The sequence below is a fragment of the Melanostigma gelatinosum genome (assembly GCF_949748355.1).
Source record: "Melanostigma gelatinosum genome assembly, chromosome: 6".
Classification (NCBI taxonomy): domain Eukaryota; kingdom Metazoa; phylum Chordata; class Actinopteri; order Perciformes; family Zoarcidae; genus Melanostigma; species Melanostigma gelatinosum.
The window spans coordinates 27699103-27714833 of record NC_136639.1 but is presented as its reverse complement, the minus strand read 5'-3'; the positions used below and the strand labels follow the sequence as shown (position 1 = coordinate 27714833).

The following is a 15731-nucleotide window of genomic DNA, read 5'->3' as shown; positions in this document are numbered from 1 at the left end:
AGAACACCCGGAGAACACCCTTCAGAGCACTCGGAGAACACCCTTCAGAGCACTCGGAGAACACCCTTCAGAGCACTCGGAGAACACCCGGAGAACACCCTTCAGAGCACTCGGAGAACACCCTTCAGAGCACCCGGAGAACACCCTTCAGAGAGCACCCGGAGAACGCCCTTCAGAGCACCCGGAGAACGCCCTTCAGAGCACCCGGAGAACACCCTTCAGAGCACCCGGAGAACACCCTTCAGAGAACACCCTTCAGAGAACACCCTTCAGAGAACACCCTTCAGAGAACACCCTTCAGAGAACACCCTTCAGAGAACACCCTTCGGAGAACACCCTTCAGAGCACTCGGAGAACACCCTTCAGAGAGCACCCGGAGAGCACCCGGAGAACACCCTTCAGAGAGCACCCGGAGAACACCCTTCAGAGAGCACCCGGAGAACACCCTTCAGAGAGCACCCGGAGAACACCCTTCAGAGCACCCGGAGAACGCCCTTCAGAGCACCCGGAGAACGCCCTTCAGAGAGCACCCGGAGAACGCCCTTCAGAGCACCCGGAGAACACCCTTCAGAGCACTCGGAGAACACCCTTCAGAGAGCACCCTTCAGAGAGCACCCTTCAGAGAGCACCCTTCAGAGAACACCCTTCAGAGCACTCAGGGAGAACCTGCAGACTCCACACAGAAAGGCAGGTTCCAACTCACAACCTTCTTGCTGTGAGGCGGCGGCGCTAACCAATGCACCACCATGCAAATACTAACATAAGAATGTAATTTTATTTATTGTAATACCACGTTCATTTGCAGCTTTAGCAATACATTTGTTGTTAGTATGGTATTGAAAGGTTTGATTTTGTGTGTTGCTGATATGTATAATAGCCTATTTTCTCTGTTTGTTTGGGTGAAAACATTTGATAGCAAAATGTAGAGAATATTCTATATACATTTTCCCATATTGTGATGACCCCCACCTTTTATTTTATTATGTTGCAGCCTCATGCTAAAATGGTTTAAAATCCTTATTACCGAGTATTTTTGCAAATGTATTAAAAATATTGAACTGAATATCACACTGACATAAGTATTCAGGCCCGCTGCTATGGCGCTTGGAATTTAGCACAGGTGCTAACCATTTAGATCATCTTTGAGATGTTTCTTTGTCTTGATTGGAGTCCACCTGAGGTAAATTAATTTGATTGCAAACTGTTTTTAAACAAATGCACATCTTGCTGAGTCCCACAAGTAGCTAGTGTCTCCTTCAGAGACTAGCGCCACTAGAACGCTGCCTTTCTTGAGTTCATGTAGCATGAGTCCATTGGATCATCAGTCAGCTCTTCTTCAGGAACAGAGGCATCAAGTTAAAGCCGTGTGTCATTGAACTAATGTCCCTCTTGACTACAACCACACAGTTGGTGCATGAAGACTCAATCAAATATACAGCAGTACCATGTAAAGCAGGGGTCTCAAACTCATTTTCACTCCGGGCCACATCAGCATCACGGTCGGCCTCAAAGGGCCGGTTATAAATGTAAGACTGTGTAAATGTAACTACTCCTAACATATTGGTAAATAACTGTCTGCATTTGATTATTGTTTATTCAAGTGTAAAAATATTGTACATGCAGTTATATAAATGGAAACATATTTAAGCACATTTCTGTCATAACTTAAATCCGTTAAATTTAGGGTTAAGAAACCCACATTGCGGATTCGCGGGCCACATAAAATGACGTTGCGGGCCGCATTCGGCCCTCAGGCCGGGAGTTTGAGACCCCTGATGTAAAGCAACAGTCTATCAAATCACGCAATTTTAAAAGTCAAGAATGATAAAGATTCAAACAAAATCACTGGAAAAGTCATACAATTATGAAATATATTAGAATGATACACTCAAAGGACACAGAACTAAGAAAAAGGCGCTCTGATCTAAATATGAGGTCAAAATAAATCAAAAGGTCGGTGTTTTGCGTTACTATTAAGTTTAGATCTTGTGCAAATTGATGAGTGGACCGCTAAGTTGCAACATAACACCATGTGGAAGCGGGGGAGTCTGACTGGATGCTGTGTGTGATGTATCCCGTTTCTCTTCCGTTAACCGCGAGGAAGAACTACAAATCAACAGGAACAGAAGAGGCTGCTCGTGTATTAGTTTGCGTTCTTTCCTTTTGCGCTTCCACGCGCAACCAATCAGTGGCGCTGTTAGTGTGACGTCGAAGTGAAACGTTAAGCAACGAAGAAGAACTTCTCCTGACGCTATATATTCTGAGCACGCGGTGCATCCGACCTTTCCAACAGAGCAGCGCGAGGCATCAAGGTGAGGAGCGCGAGCCTGTCCGTTAACTGTGAGTTATTACCGCTGTCTGAACTAAAGCGATGACAGCATTGTTAAGATGTGCATGTCGTTTCGAGGCACGGTGTGTAGAGCAGTCGTGTCGGACCGTGTTCTCACCGATCGTGATTAACGTGATATGATCGCTGTGTATCTGTATGCTGAGTGTGTTAAAATGTGCTTTGCATAAAGTGTCTTTCTTTGATGTTTTGTTCATTGCAGCCGCGTTGTCCGCAAATCCATCGCCAGAGTCCTGACTGTAATCAACCAGACACAGAAGGAGAACCTGAGGAAGTTCTACAAGGTGAGAGCAGCAGCTCCCTGGGCCTGTAGTCTCCCTCAGTGAGCACGCATGGAGACTGTGTGTGGTTCTTTAGTCCAAGATGATACTTGTTGAGCTGATGTTCTGCTGATGCATTCACAACTGCTTACCAAAAGACTGAGACTTGAGATGAGCCGAGTGTTCCTCATGATGACGGATGAAACAATCCTGATTGAGATATTATTTTGATATGGCCGTTTACTGGGGTTGCTAATTCACAAAGAACTACAGAAACGAGCCAATTAGTGACTTCTGATGCCTGTCCTTCACTTGTCACGTTTCATTCTGACAAAATACATTGTTCAGCTCAACTAAAGGTTCATTTATTTTGTTGCAGGGTAAGAAGTACAAGCCCCTGGATCTGAGACCCAAGAAGACCCGAGCTCTGCGCCGGCGACTCAACAAGCATGAGGAGAGTCTGCGGACCAAGAAAGAGCAGAGGAAAGACCTGCTCTACTCCATCCGCAAATTTGCAGTCAAAGCGTAGAGGCTCTTTCTAGTGACCAAATAAAATCTGTTAAAGAAAACATTGTTTGTGTAAATTTTTTTTCATTGTTTTTTTCACAAATGTAATCATGTTTACTCTTGTCATTTTAGCTACAAACAAAATAATAATGCATGTTTTCTTTATTTTAACCTGGTTGACCTGATGCATGTTGACAGTGGCCCCTTTAGTCCCGACCACACCATTATGAGTCATTGTGCCTTTTCATTATGTCAGCTTTGAGTCTGCGCAATAAATGTTTGAAGTCTCCGTGATCGGGCCTTTGGGCTCGCTGTCACTTGGTTGTCTGGATGTGTGGTCCACCTAAAATAGTTGTCCATGTTAATGAAGGTGATTGTCAAACCGGGGAGATGGAGAAACAAAGGAGCTGCTGAGGTATCTCAGGACATGCTCAGTGTCACGCATCAATGAAACCTTCAGGTAGATTTGTCTTTGATGGGTGGATGAAGCTTTGAGGCTCCTTGTACGATAAGTCTCACCTGCTATAAAAGTTGAAACCTGAATGTTATTAAACTTTATTACTGTTGGTCAGAAGTGCTCGATTAGATGTTATTGCAACATGATTCAGTGAAACAAAATATTTATGCTGACAAAACCTTTAAGTTTGGAACAACAAAGACTCTTTCTAGAGATGTCCAACTGAATAGTTCGAAAATCAGACCTGGCAATGAACAAACTGCTCTGGATGAAATGTCGACGACTTAAAATGTAATGCAGCCTGTGTGATTTTTCTACAAAGAGCAGTCATCCTAAAGCAAGGACGACTGACTTCAAAGCCAAGATCATCTGTTCTACAGCTAGTGTCTATATGCTGAAGAACCCCTGCATATTGGTGTATAAAGGAATCACTACAGAGCCTGGAGAGCTCGTACAGACCATCTCACAATGATACACACGGGTGACGTAAAAAGCGCTGTTGCTAGACATTTTGTCAAATCAGAACCTGAGGCGACTGAGAAAGAGGAATTGATTGTGTCCTCTCCCCATGGACCAACAAGTGACACTGAAAACGTTATCACCTTGAAACCATAGGAGTCCCCGCTGGGGAGGATATATTTGTTTAATGTGCCACATTGAATTACATCATTAATTTTGATACCCATCGTTAATGCTATATATATATTTTTTTTTTATTTCATATGGGTGTGACACATTTTCTGTGACATCTAACACTAAATTAGAACCCTCCCCTCCCCCCTTTTGTTTTCTGAGGGTGATGAAGAAAGCAGTCTTTCAAAATATTCCTCACTCTGACCACTCAATTTTTTATTTTGACCTTATTTTTAGATTAGAATTCCATTTTATTTATTACGTACCCTTTGATTATATAATTCTGATATATTTGATAATTGTGTTACTTTTCCAATGATTTTGTGTCAATCTTTATAATTCTTGAGTTTTAATATTGCTTTTGTGATTTGATAAACCATGTTTTCTGCTTTTCTACGCTCCACCAATGAGCGGCGCTGTTTGTGTGTCGTGACAGTGAAACACGAACCAACAAAGAAGAAATTCCCCGGAAGCTACTTTTTCTGAGCACGCGGTGCGTCCGGCCTTTCCAACAGGGCAGTGAGAAGAAACATGGTGAGGAGCGCGATACTCGTCCATTAACGATGATTTTATTACGTTTATCGGAACACAACCCAAGTGAATGTGTGTTATACATGTACATAAGCTTCTCATGCATGTATTTATGTATGTGTTGTTAAGTAGGCTGCTACTGTAATGTAATAAATTGTTATATTATTGATCGCTGCTTCTGACCGACGGGGCTAAGCTAAGGTGCTAGCTTTAAGCTAATTGGAAGACTTATGGGTAACGTTATTTGTGGCCTGATGGATACAATTGCTTACAACATTTACGGATAACTTAACGCTCATGTAGCTTTGCAGAAACTGGTAGCAGGCGGCTTGAATCGGTATCACTATGTTGAGGCAAACCGGACGAATATAGAATAAATGGGTAATATTATCGGTATGCTATCCGCAAGGAGCTGCGTTAGCTTAGCGGATTCGTGTCGGGAAGAGGAGATATTGAGACTTTCATGGTGCTGTAACTTATACTTTTCCCCCCTGTCATGTTCCAGGCCAAAATCAAGGCTAGAGATCTGCGGGGCAAGAAGAAGGAAGAGCTGCTCAAGCAGCTGGACGACCTGAAAAACGAGCTGTCCCAGCTCCGTGTGGCGAAGGTTACCGGTGGAGCCGCTTCCAAGCTCTCCAAAATGTGAGTACATGTCCTGGATGGAAGTAGTCGAACAGCAACCAGGCAGACTTTGCCACTAGTGGACCAGGTTGGCCCAGATTAGACGTGACTGTACCTGGCTGTATGACCGTGCTACATACGGCTGCTGTCTGTACAGAGCGCCGTAGTCTGGTGGTGGTGTAGCAGTCAGTAGATTAGGAGCAGCTTGATTAGCGGTCTGTCTGCTGATCGTATGAACAGTGATCAAAAAGGTCAAAATAAATACGAATAAATGCTAATGTTGAATAAATATATTCAGAAATGTGAAATTACTACATTTACATGCTTCAGGTACAATGAACATTGTAGTTTATGGGTTTGGATCGTCAGAATTCCATTAAACTGTCACCAGAGTAAGACTGAGCAGTGTGTGCAAACTACCCATCTTTCATCGTGATTAACGTGATATGATCGCTGTGTATCTGTATGCTGAGTGTGTTAAAATGTGCTTTGCATGAAGTGTCTTTCTTTGATGTTTTGTTCATTGCAGCCGCGTTGTCCGCAAATCCATCGCCAGAGTCCTGACTGTAATCAACCAGACACAGAAGGAGAACCTGAGGAAGTTCTACAAGGTGAGAGCAGCAGCTCCCTGGGCCTGTAGTCTCCCTCAGTGAGCACGCATGGAGACTGTGTGTGGTTCTTTAGTCCAAGATGATACTTGTTGAGCTGATGTTCTGCTGATGCATTCACAACTGCTTACCAAAAGACTGAGACTTGAGATGAGCCGAGTGTTCCTCATGATGACGGATGAAACAATCCTGATTGAGATATTATTTTGATATGGCCGTTTACTGGGGTTGCTAATTCACAAAGAACTACAGAAACGAGCCAATTAGTGACTTCTGATGCCTGTCCTTCACTTGTCACGTTTCATTCTGACAAAATACATTGTTCAGCTCAACTAAAGGTTCATTTATTTTGTTGCAGGGTAAGAAGTACAAGCCCCTGGATCTGAGACCCAAGAAGACCCGAGCTCTGCGCCGGCGACTCAACAAGCATGAGGAGAGTCTGCGGACCAAGAAAGAGCAGAGGAAAGACCTGCTCTACTCCATCCGCAAATTTGCAGTCAAAGCGTAGAGGCTCTTTCTAGTGACCAAATAAAATCTGTTAAAGACAAAATGCTTTGTGTAGCTTTTTAAAAATGTTTTTTCACAAATGTAATCATGTTTACTCTGGTCATTTTATCGACAAAGAAAATAATAATAATAATGCATGAAGGTTGACTTGAGAAATGTTGACAACTTTAGTCCCACTGAAATAATTAGTCTTGTGCTGTATTATGTTATTGCAAAATGTTGCAGTAAAACTATATGAAAATACTTTTGAGCCAAAACCATATCATATGGAAGTGGAGCACTGCAGCGCTAAATATCAATGATCAACCTTCATAATCACTGCTAACTCCCTCAACTATCGAGGAGCTCTGATTCGTCTCACTCGTTAAACTAATGTACTCTACTTGACCTACACTTCCACAATATTTAGGACATTCATATGATGATAAGGATGTTTATTGTTGTAAAAACATACAAAGAAATTAAGTTGGCGTCTCATCAGTCAGTTCAGCAGCAACACGGTAAAACATGTATTAAAACATTAAGACAAGATAAAACACAGGCATCAATGGCTGTAAGTGACAACGTGCTTTGTTAAAGTGTTTTCTGGCCTATTTTTGTTCCTCTGCAGCAATGTCCTGTGTGAGCTGGGTGGGGGGGGGTGAAGGAGGAAACCGTTCTGGGGAAAAGCTCTTCCTCAGCCTGTTAGTCCGGCTTCTGATAGTCTGTGTCGCTGTAGATTTGTGAATACACACGCAAGCGTCCCATCTGCTGTATGAACCCTCCTGTTATGTTCGTTTCTTATGTTCAAACTATTTTTTTAGGTACATTGGAAAAATCTAGATATAAATTGCATTAGTCTACCATAACATGTATTTATTTCTAAATTGTTTTTGCATTTTGAAACTTTCTTTTTTTTCATGGGGTGATGTAGATGAATAGAGATGAGACATCTCTGCTGTTTAGGGTCATATTGACCCGCTCACTCAAAATCAAGCCAAATGAATCATAAGTATTTGTATTGAAAGTAAACTGTTTATTTATAGTGTTAAGAAACAGATATTTACAAAAATGAACAAGAGATGAGCACAATGAACGAGGTGTGTGTCTACACAGCACACGAGTAACATGTCGTCACGGTGTGCTTTGTGCAAATACATGTTGGCACTGTCTTCATAATATTCCTGGCAGACAGTCTTGGGTGAGGATGACCACTGTATTTCACAATTTTTTGACACGAATGTCTCGCTTGGAGGAACAGGTATATCAGTTTCCTCATCTGCTGGTTCATAATCGGCACCATTATAATCTGAATTGACTCAAGATGGTCTTCATCCTACAGTAAGCTGCTGTGTTGTATGTATCTGCAGAGTGTGATGTTGGCAGGAGTCCCAAGCAACCATTTTGTATGTTTCGCTCCTCTCCTGCTAAGTGTGGGCGGAGTTTTCCCGCGGGAAAATAAAAGGTTCCCGTCAAAGTCAAAATAGTATCTGTAATTCTCGCACAGGTGGAGTCGTTTTTTTTTTTTTTTACACTATTTAAGGCAAGCATACCGGAAAAGTACTTTAAAATACTAGCTCGCTCTGAGACTTGACTTGGACTCTAGCTCAGAGACTCGAGACGTGACTTGGACTCTAGCTCTGGGACTTAAGACTTGACTTGGACTCTAGCTCTAAGACTTGACTTGGACTCTAGCTCTAAGACTTGACTTGGACTCTAGCGCAGAGACTTGACTTGGACTCTAGCGCAGAGACTTGACTTGGACTCTAGCGCAGAGACTTGACTTGGACTCTAGTGCAGAGACTTGACTTGGACTCCAGCTCTGGGACTTAAGACTTGACTTGGACTCTAGCTCAGAGACTCGAAACTTGACTTGGACTCTAGCTCAGAGACTCAAGACTTGACTTGGACTCTAGCTCAGAGACTCGAGACTTGACTTGGACTCTAGCTCAGAGACTCGAGATGTGACTTGGACTCTAGCTCTGGGACTTAAGACTTGACTTGGACTCTAGCTCAGAGACTCGAGACTTGACTTGGACTCTAGCTCAGAGACTCGAATAGTGACTTGGACTCCAGCTCTGGGACTTAAGACTTGACTTGGACTCTAGCTCAGAGACTCGAGACGTGACTTGGACTCTAGCTCTGGGACTTAAGACTTGACTTGGACTCTAGCTCTGGGACTTAAGACTTGACTTGGACTCTAGCTCAGAGACTTGACTTGGACTCTAGCTCTAAGACTTGACTTGGACTCTAGCGCAGAGACTTGACTTGGACTCTAGCGCAGAGACTTGACTTGGACTCTAGTGCAGAGACTTGACTTGGACTCCAGCTCTGGGACTTAAGACTTGACTTGGACTCTAGCTCTGGGACTTAAGACTTGACTTGGACTCTAGCTCAGAGACTCGAAACTTGACTTGGACTCTAGCTCAGAGACTCAAGACTTGACTTGGACTCTAGCTCTGGGACTCGAGACTTGACTTGGACTCTAGCTCAGAGACTCGAGACGTGACTTGGACTCTAGCTCTGGGACTTATGACTTGACTTGGACTCTAGCTCTGGGACTTAAGACTTGACTTGGACTCTAGCTCAGAGACTTGACTTGGACTCTAGCTCAGAGACTTGACTTGGACTCTAGCTCTAAGACTTGACTTGGACTCTAGCGCAGAGACTTGACTTGGACTCTAGCGCAGAGACTTGACTTGGACTCTAGCGCAGAGACTTGACTTGGACTCTAGTGCAGAGACTTGACTTGGACTCCAGCTCTGGGACTTAAGACTTGACTTGGACTCTAGCTCTGGGACTTGACTTGGACTCTACCTCTGGGACTTAAGACTTGACTTGGACTCTAGCTCAGAGACTCGAGACTTGACTTGGACTCTAGCTCAGAGACTCGAGATGTGACTTGGACTCTAGCTCTGGGACTTAAGACTTGACTTGGACTCTAGCTCAGAGACTCAAGACTTGACTTGGACTCTAGCTCAGAGACTCGAGACTTGACTTGGACTCTAGCTCAGAGACTCGAGATGTGACTTGGACTCCAGCTCTGGGACTTAAGACTTGACTTGGACTCTAGCTCTGGGACTTGACTTGGACTCTAGCTCAGAGACTTGACTTGGACTCTAGCTCTAAGACTTGACTTGGACTCTAGCGCAGAGACTTGACTTGGACTCTAACTCAGAGACTCGAGACATGACTTGGACTCCAGCTCAGAGACTTGTGAGCATCTCTGATTGTCGTCTCTGGATTGCTGTACTGTTTGTTGTTTCTGGGTCAAACATGTGGGTGTCATTATCATGTATAAGAGTAGATGATTTGCATTTAAGATAAATCTCATAATCAATTTAAGAATCAGTTCACCCAAAGTTAGTTCACTTGTATTTGTCCTGGTTTTAAGAAGTCTGAATGGAACTGTCTGTGGTTCTCACAGCACAGCCAAATGATATTTGCAGAACTCAAGAGCATCAGGTTTTTCCAGGACCTGTATCCTGGTTTCTCTGGATGACCTGTGACTTGCTGCCTGTGTTTTGCTGCAATTGGAAAGACACTGATCTGAGCATGGTGGGCCTCTGGAATGCTCGGAATGGCAATCACCTTTACTCTAATTACTTTCCTACCATCACCAGGCTGTCAGATCTGTCGATGGTTACCTAACAACACACAGCTTGCCACTGCCCTGTGCACTGGTGCACACTGACACCATGAGTCTTCAGACTGTCCTCATCACGCTCTTAGTCTGTTTCAACACATTTTCCTCATTGCTCTCCCCTCATCCAGGGTCCGCTAAGAAGTCGGGCTGCTTCAAAGTCAACAACTGCAAATGTATCATGAAGGATGGGAGCGGGGTGATCAACCTGAAGGCGATGGGAGATGCAGAGGGTTTCCTCTGCCGTTTGAAGCCTGTGTCAGCAGAGAAGCTGGAGGTCGGTGCAGAGACCCTGCTGTCCTTCAGCCCCTGCCACCCCTTCTCACAGCCAGAGGACCTGACAGGAGCAGACTGTACCAACGTCGCTGCATGTCTCATCGTCAGGTAGAGTAGACAATTCACATCGTATGTTCACGGAAGCAAGATGTGTGCTTCTACAGAACCTTTGCATGCAGCCCTCTCTGAGCCACGGGACCCCTGTCACTCACTGCTATGCAGTAAGACATGAAGGGTATTCCACTTCCTCTTTCACTGCACAAATTATGCTTTGAACACATGTGGGACATTTGCAACATCACAGCAAAATCCTGACATTCAGTTCTCACTAACTCTAGAGAGAAAAGATTGATCAGATTTTGGATACAGACTGCTAGTACTTGTTTGTGGATCAGTTCATTGCTGGCTTTGTTTTTTTTCATTGGATTAGTAACAAGGAAAACATAGAATATCACAAGATTTATCTTTTTACTGCTAAATAGGTCTAAAGGAGCCTGTTTTGTATTGTGCTACTATTTTAGTCTAGGTGACCACAACGGGTTGACTTTAATCAAAAGAAATATTTTTGTCTGTGATTGTGAATACTCTGATTCACAACACTGGTTGTTGTCTGTAAAAACTCTCCATTCTGACTGGATATGTTCAAATGTTGAGCTGTTAGACCAGCAGTTCTGAATCAAGATTCCTCCTCTCTTGGTTTGGGAGGGCGTCTGTTTCTAGTCTCAAGTCTTAAATCCTGTGTCGACATCTTTAAGCCTTGGTATGTCCTCTTAGCAGGGACGAGGACTGGACCAGGGAGGGCTGGGATCTGTTAAGATGTAAGGCAAGGCAAGGCTAGTTTATTTGTATTGCACGTTTCAACAACAAGGTAATTCAAAGTGCTTCACATAAAACCATGAAAAACTTCAAAAGATAAGGCAAAAGAAAAGGAGATTTAAAAACAATTAAGAACATTCATTAAAACACTAAAAAGCAGTGTAAGAAATAAATGCAGTAGTAAAATGCAGAAATGCAGAAATTGATTAATATATTCATTGAATGTGGTTCAATTAAAGGCAGCAGCAAACAGAAAGGTCTTCAATCTTGATTTAAATGAGCTGAGGGTCTCAGCAGACCTGCAGCTTTCTGGGACTTTGTTCCAGATATGTGGAGCAGAAAAACTGAACGCTGCTTCTCCATGTTTAGTTCTGACTCTGGGAACAGAAAGTAGACCGGTCCCAGACGACCTGAGGGGTCGGGATGGTTCATAAGGTAGCAGCAGATCAGAGATGTATTTTGGCCCTAAACCATTCAGTGCTTTGTAAACCAACAGCAGGATTTTAAAGTCAATTCTTTGTTGGACAGGAAGCCAGTGCAAAGACCTCAGAACTGGAGTGATGTGATCCACCCTCCTGGTCTTAGTGAGGACTCGAGCTGCAGCGTTCTGAATCAGCTGCAGCTTTCTGACGGACTTTTTACAGAGACCTGTAAACACACCGTTACAGTAGTCCAGTCTGCTGAAGATAAATGCGTGGACAAGTTTTTCCAAATCCTGTTGAGACATAAGTCCTCTAATCCTTGATATATTCTTCAGGTGATAGTAGGCTGATTTTGTAATTGTCTTGATATGGCTGTTCAGGTTGAGGTCTGAATCCATAACTACACCTAGATTTCTGGCTTGGTTTGTGGGTTTTAACATCAGTGACTGAAGCTGAGCGGTGATTTTCAATTGTTCGTCCTTGGTACCAAAAACAATTACTTCTGTTTTATCTTTGTTTAATTGAAGAACATTCTGGCACATCCAGTTGTTGGTTTGTTCAATGCAGTTACCCAGCCCTTGTATGGGATTATAGTCCCCTGGTGACATAGTTATGTAGATTTGTGTGTCGTCTGCATAATTATGATAACACACTTTGTTGTTTTCCATAATCTGAGCTAGTGGAAGCATGTAGATGTTGAACAGAGGAGGCCCCAGTATTGAACCTTGGGGAACACCACATTTCATTTTAGTCAGCTCTGATGTGTAATCAGCTACAGACACAAAGTATTCTCGGTCCTTCAAGTAGGATTCAAACCAGTTAAGTGCTGTGCCAGAGTCCCACCCAGATTTGTAGTCTTTCTAGGAGTATGGCATGGTCGACCGTGTCGAATGCAGCACTGAGATCCAGTAACACTAAGACTGAACTTCTGCCATTGTCTATGTTTAAGTGGATGTCGTTGAAAACCTTAACAAGAGCAGTTTCAGTACTGTGGTGCTGTCGAAAGCCTGACTGGAAAACATCAAAGCAGTTATTTACGGCCAAGAAGTTGGTCAGCTGTTGGAAAACCGCTTTTCAATTATTTTACTTAAAAATGGGAGGTTTGATATTGGGCAATCATTTTTCATTGTTGCGGAGTCTAAACTAACCTTCTTTAGGAGCGGTTTAATAACTGCAGTTTTTAGGGCTTGTGGGAAGACACCTGAGAGAAGGGATGTGTTTACAATTTGTAAAAGATCAGTGGTCATGCAGTTTGAAATATTTTTGAAAAAGTGTGTTGGTAGAATATCCAAGCAGCAGGAGGATGACTTCAGATGTTGTATAATGTCTTCTAGGCTTCTACGGTCGATTGAATGAAATTGTGTCATGATATTTGAATGGATGTTATTCAGAGATCGGGACAACACATATCCTGTGGTTGGTGTGGAGGCACTGACTGCTTGTCTAATTTTCTGAATTTTGTCAGTAAAAAAGGAGGTAAATTGATTGCATGCCCAAGTGGATTGGAGTTCAGTAGCTACCGACACTGGAGGGTTTGTTAGCCTGTCGACGGTAGCAAATAAGGCGCGTGTGTTGTTCTTGTTTTTGGTTATGATGTCAGAGAAGAATGACTGCCTTGCATTTCTAAGTTCCAAATTATATTTGCGAAGTCTCTCTTTATAGATGTCACAGTGAACCTGGAGATTAGTTTTTCGCCACCTGCGCTCAGCTTTCCGACACTCTCGTTTCTCTATTTTGACCAGCGTAGCATTTCTCCAAGGAGATCGTTGCTTACCCGAGACAACCTTCACTTTAGTGGGTGCAATGGCATCAATAATATTTTTAACTTTAAAATTGAAGCCATCTACAAGCTCATTGACTGAGAGGCAAGAGAGGGCTGGTGTGGAGGAGAACTTCTGAATAAATAGTTCACTGGTGTTTTCAGAGATGTAATGCTTTGTCACAACCTCGGTTTGGACATTTGTGTGCAAGGAGATTGCACTCTGAAAGAAAACACAGAAATGATCAGAGAGTGCAACATCAGTCACAGCAACCTTGGAAATGTTTACACCTTTGGTGATGATTAGGTCCAGAGTGTGCCCCCTGTTGTGGGTGGGTCCTGTCACATGCTGAGTCAGATCATAGTTATCAAGGACACCACATAGTTCTATAGACTCTCTGTCCTGGGGATTATCAACATGGATATTAAAATCACCAACAATAACAACACAGTCAAAATCAATACATATTACAGACAGCAGTTCAGTAAACTCATCAAAGAAGGTTGCACAGTATTTAGGCGGTCTGTAAATGTTTAGGAATAAAGCTTGAGAGGAATTCAGAGCCACATATTCAAAGACCCCCCCCCCAACACACACACACACACACACACACACACACACACACACACACACACACTCACTCACACTCATAAGACTCAAATGACCTTTTGCTGCAATCCCCACAGGAATGCAAAGTAAAGCTGTGTAATTCAGAAACAATTCTTTTTATGGAAAATGTGAGGTTGCAAGGTGGATATGGTCGAACAAGACTTACTGGACTGTTTAATAAGGGCGAGGTTGATTTGTGTAATTCGTGTTGTGGCCACCAGGGGGCGACTGTAACACACAGACTGAAGGTGTGAGGACCGCTGTGGTTTTGTCACCACACTAACTCCAGCTGATTCTGGTGCACATTTCAGTTTTTGAAGCAGTTTGTAATTATTTGTTAAATGTGTGTGTGTGTGTGTGTGTGTGTGTGTGTCTCAGGGATGTAGAGATGGGCTGAACCCCCGCCCTCACATAAATGTTTGTAATGTGACAACTGCTTGCTTGTTGAGTTCAATTCAGGTTTGAGCTGTATCTTTGGACACATGTTCAGATCCTTGTGCTTTACTAACCTAGCAGGTGGATCTCCTGTTGATATGTGATATGTGAATGAATAGGTATCACGGGCTCAACGGGTTCATCAGCCGCTATCTCAGCTATGGGAGACATGACGGGAATGAATTCTACTACAATGACACCCTGAAGACGCTGTCTGTCTCATACATGGGTGAGCTAAAACACAAACATCACATCTAAGTCATGTCGGTGGTCATTCTGTGTGCTGACCTGATCGTCCTCCCGTTCCTGTCCCAGGTCAGGACGAGCAGCCGCTGACAGTGGTGCACTACCACTGTAATCCAAACCAGTCGGCCTCTTTCATCAGCGGCCTGAGCCTCAGCACTGAGGAGCCCCTGCAGATCTGGGTGGAGAGCACCTGTGCTTGTCCAAATGCCTGTGCCATGGGAGAGCTGGGTCTAGGCACCATCTTCCTCATCATCCTCTCCCTGAGTGCTGCTGCATACTTCCTCCTTGGTAACGCTTTGTGTTACATTCAATTTAGATACTGCCAATAATGTAAAGTGTATGAGTTAAGGATGTTTTCCATCTCATGCTTCTCAATACTTCTACTACACTTCATTTAGACTTTAATTCATTTAAAGTTGATATTTTTATTTATTAAAATATCATCATTTTGATTTAGTATCTCATAACTTTGACTGAGTTTAAGTATCCCAGAATCTTTTACTATATTGAATTACTATAACTTTCATACAGAATATATATATATATATATATATATATATATATATATATATATATATATATATATATATGGTTAATTTATATATATATATATATATATACAGTATATATACATATATATATATATATATGGTTAATTTATATATATATATATATATATATATATATATATATATATATATATATATATATATATATATATACACACACACACACACGCTCACATCTATTTGTCTGTGACCGACAGGCTCTTGTGCTCTGAGGCCTTTTGGGAGCAGCAGTGGGGTCCAGATCTCTCCAGAGCGCAGTGTGTGGTGTATGATCTGCTACCTCTGTACTGAGAGCAGGCCAGCAAGACGACACTATACAGACCTGACGCACTGAAGGATGAGCAGCTGCCGGCCTGGACCGCTGCAAGATGTCTCAACATGTCCGGGGGGTTGGCCTGAAGGTGTCTTGACCCACGGAGGACCAAGAGTCAGCTTGGTTTTATTTTAACAGGCACTCTTGTACACAGCATTGTATGGACTTAATCAGTGAATGATGAATGTATTT

The 15731-nt window shown here is 43.0% G+C and overlaps 2 protein-coding genes across 2 annotated transcripts; both read left to right on the top strand.

The window, feature by feature from the left end:
* Positions 1-4642: 4642 nt before the first annotated feature.
* Positions 4643-6514, top strand: rpl35 (ribosomal protein L35). The gene is made up of 4 exons (XM_079269881.1): positions 4643-4738; positions 5241-5377; positions 5886-5967; positions 6323-6514. The coding sequence occupies exons 1-4, from the start codon at positions 4736-4738 to the stop codon at positions 6470-6472; spliced, it is 372 nt and encodes a 123-aa protein (XP_079126007.1). The 5' UTR covers positions 4643-4735; the 3' UTR covers positions 6473-6514.
* A 3634-nt stretch (positions 6515-10148) lies between these two features.
* On the top strand, positions 10149-15560 carry LOC306778327 (uncharacterized protein; the record flags this gene model as incomplete). Its single annotated transcript, XM_079269791.1, has 4 exons — positions 10149-10477; positions 14531-14640; positions 14727-14945; positions 15424-15560. The coding sequence occupies 4 exons, from the start codon at positions 10149-10151 to the stop codon at positions 15558-15560; spliced, it is 795 nt and encodes a 264-aa protein (XP_079125917.1).
* Between the last annotated feature and the right edge of the window lie 171 nt (positions 15561-15731).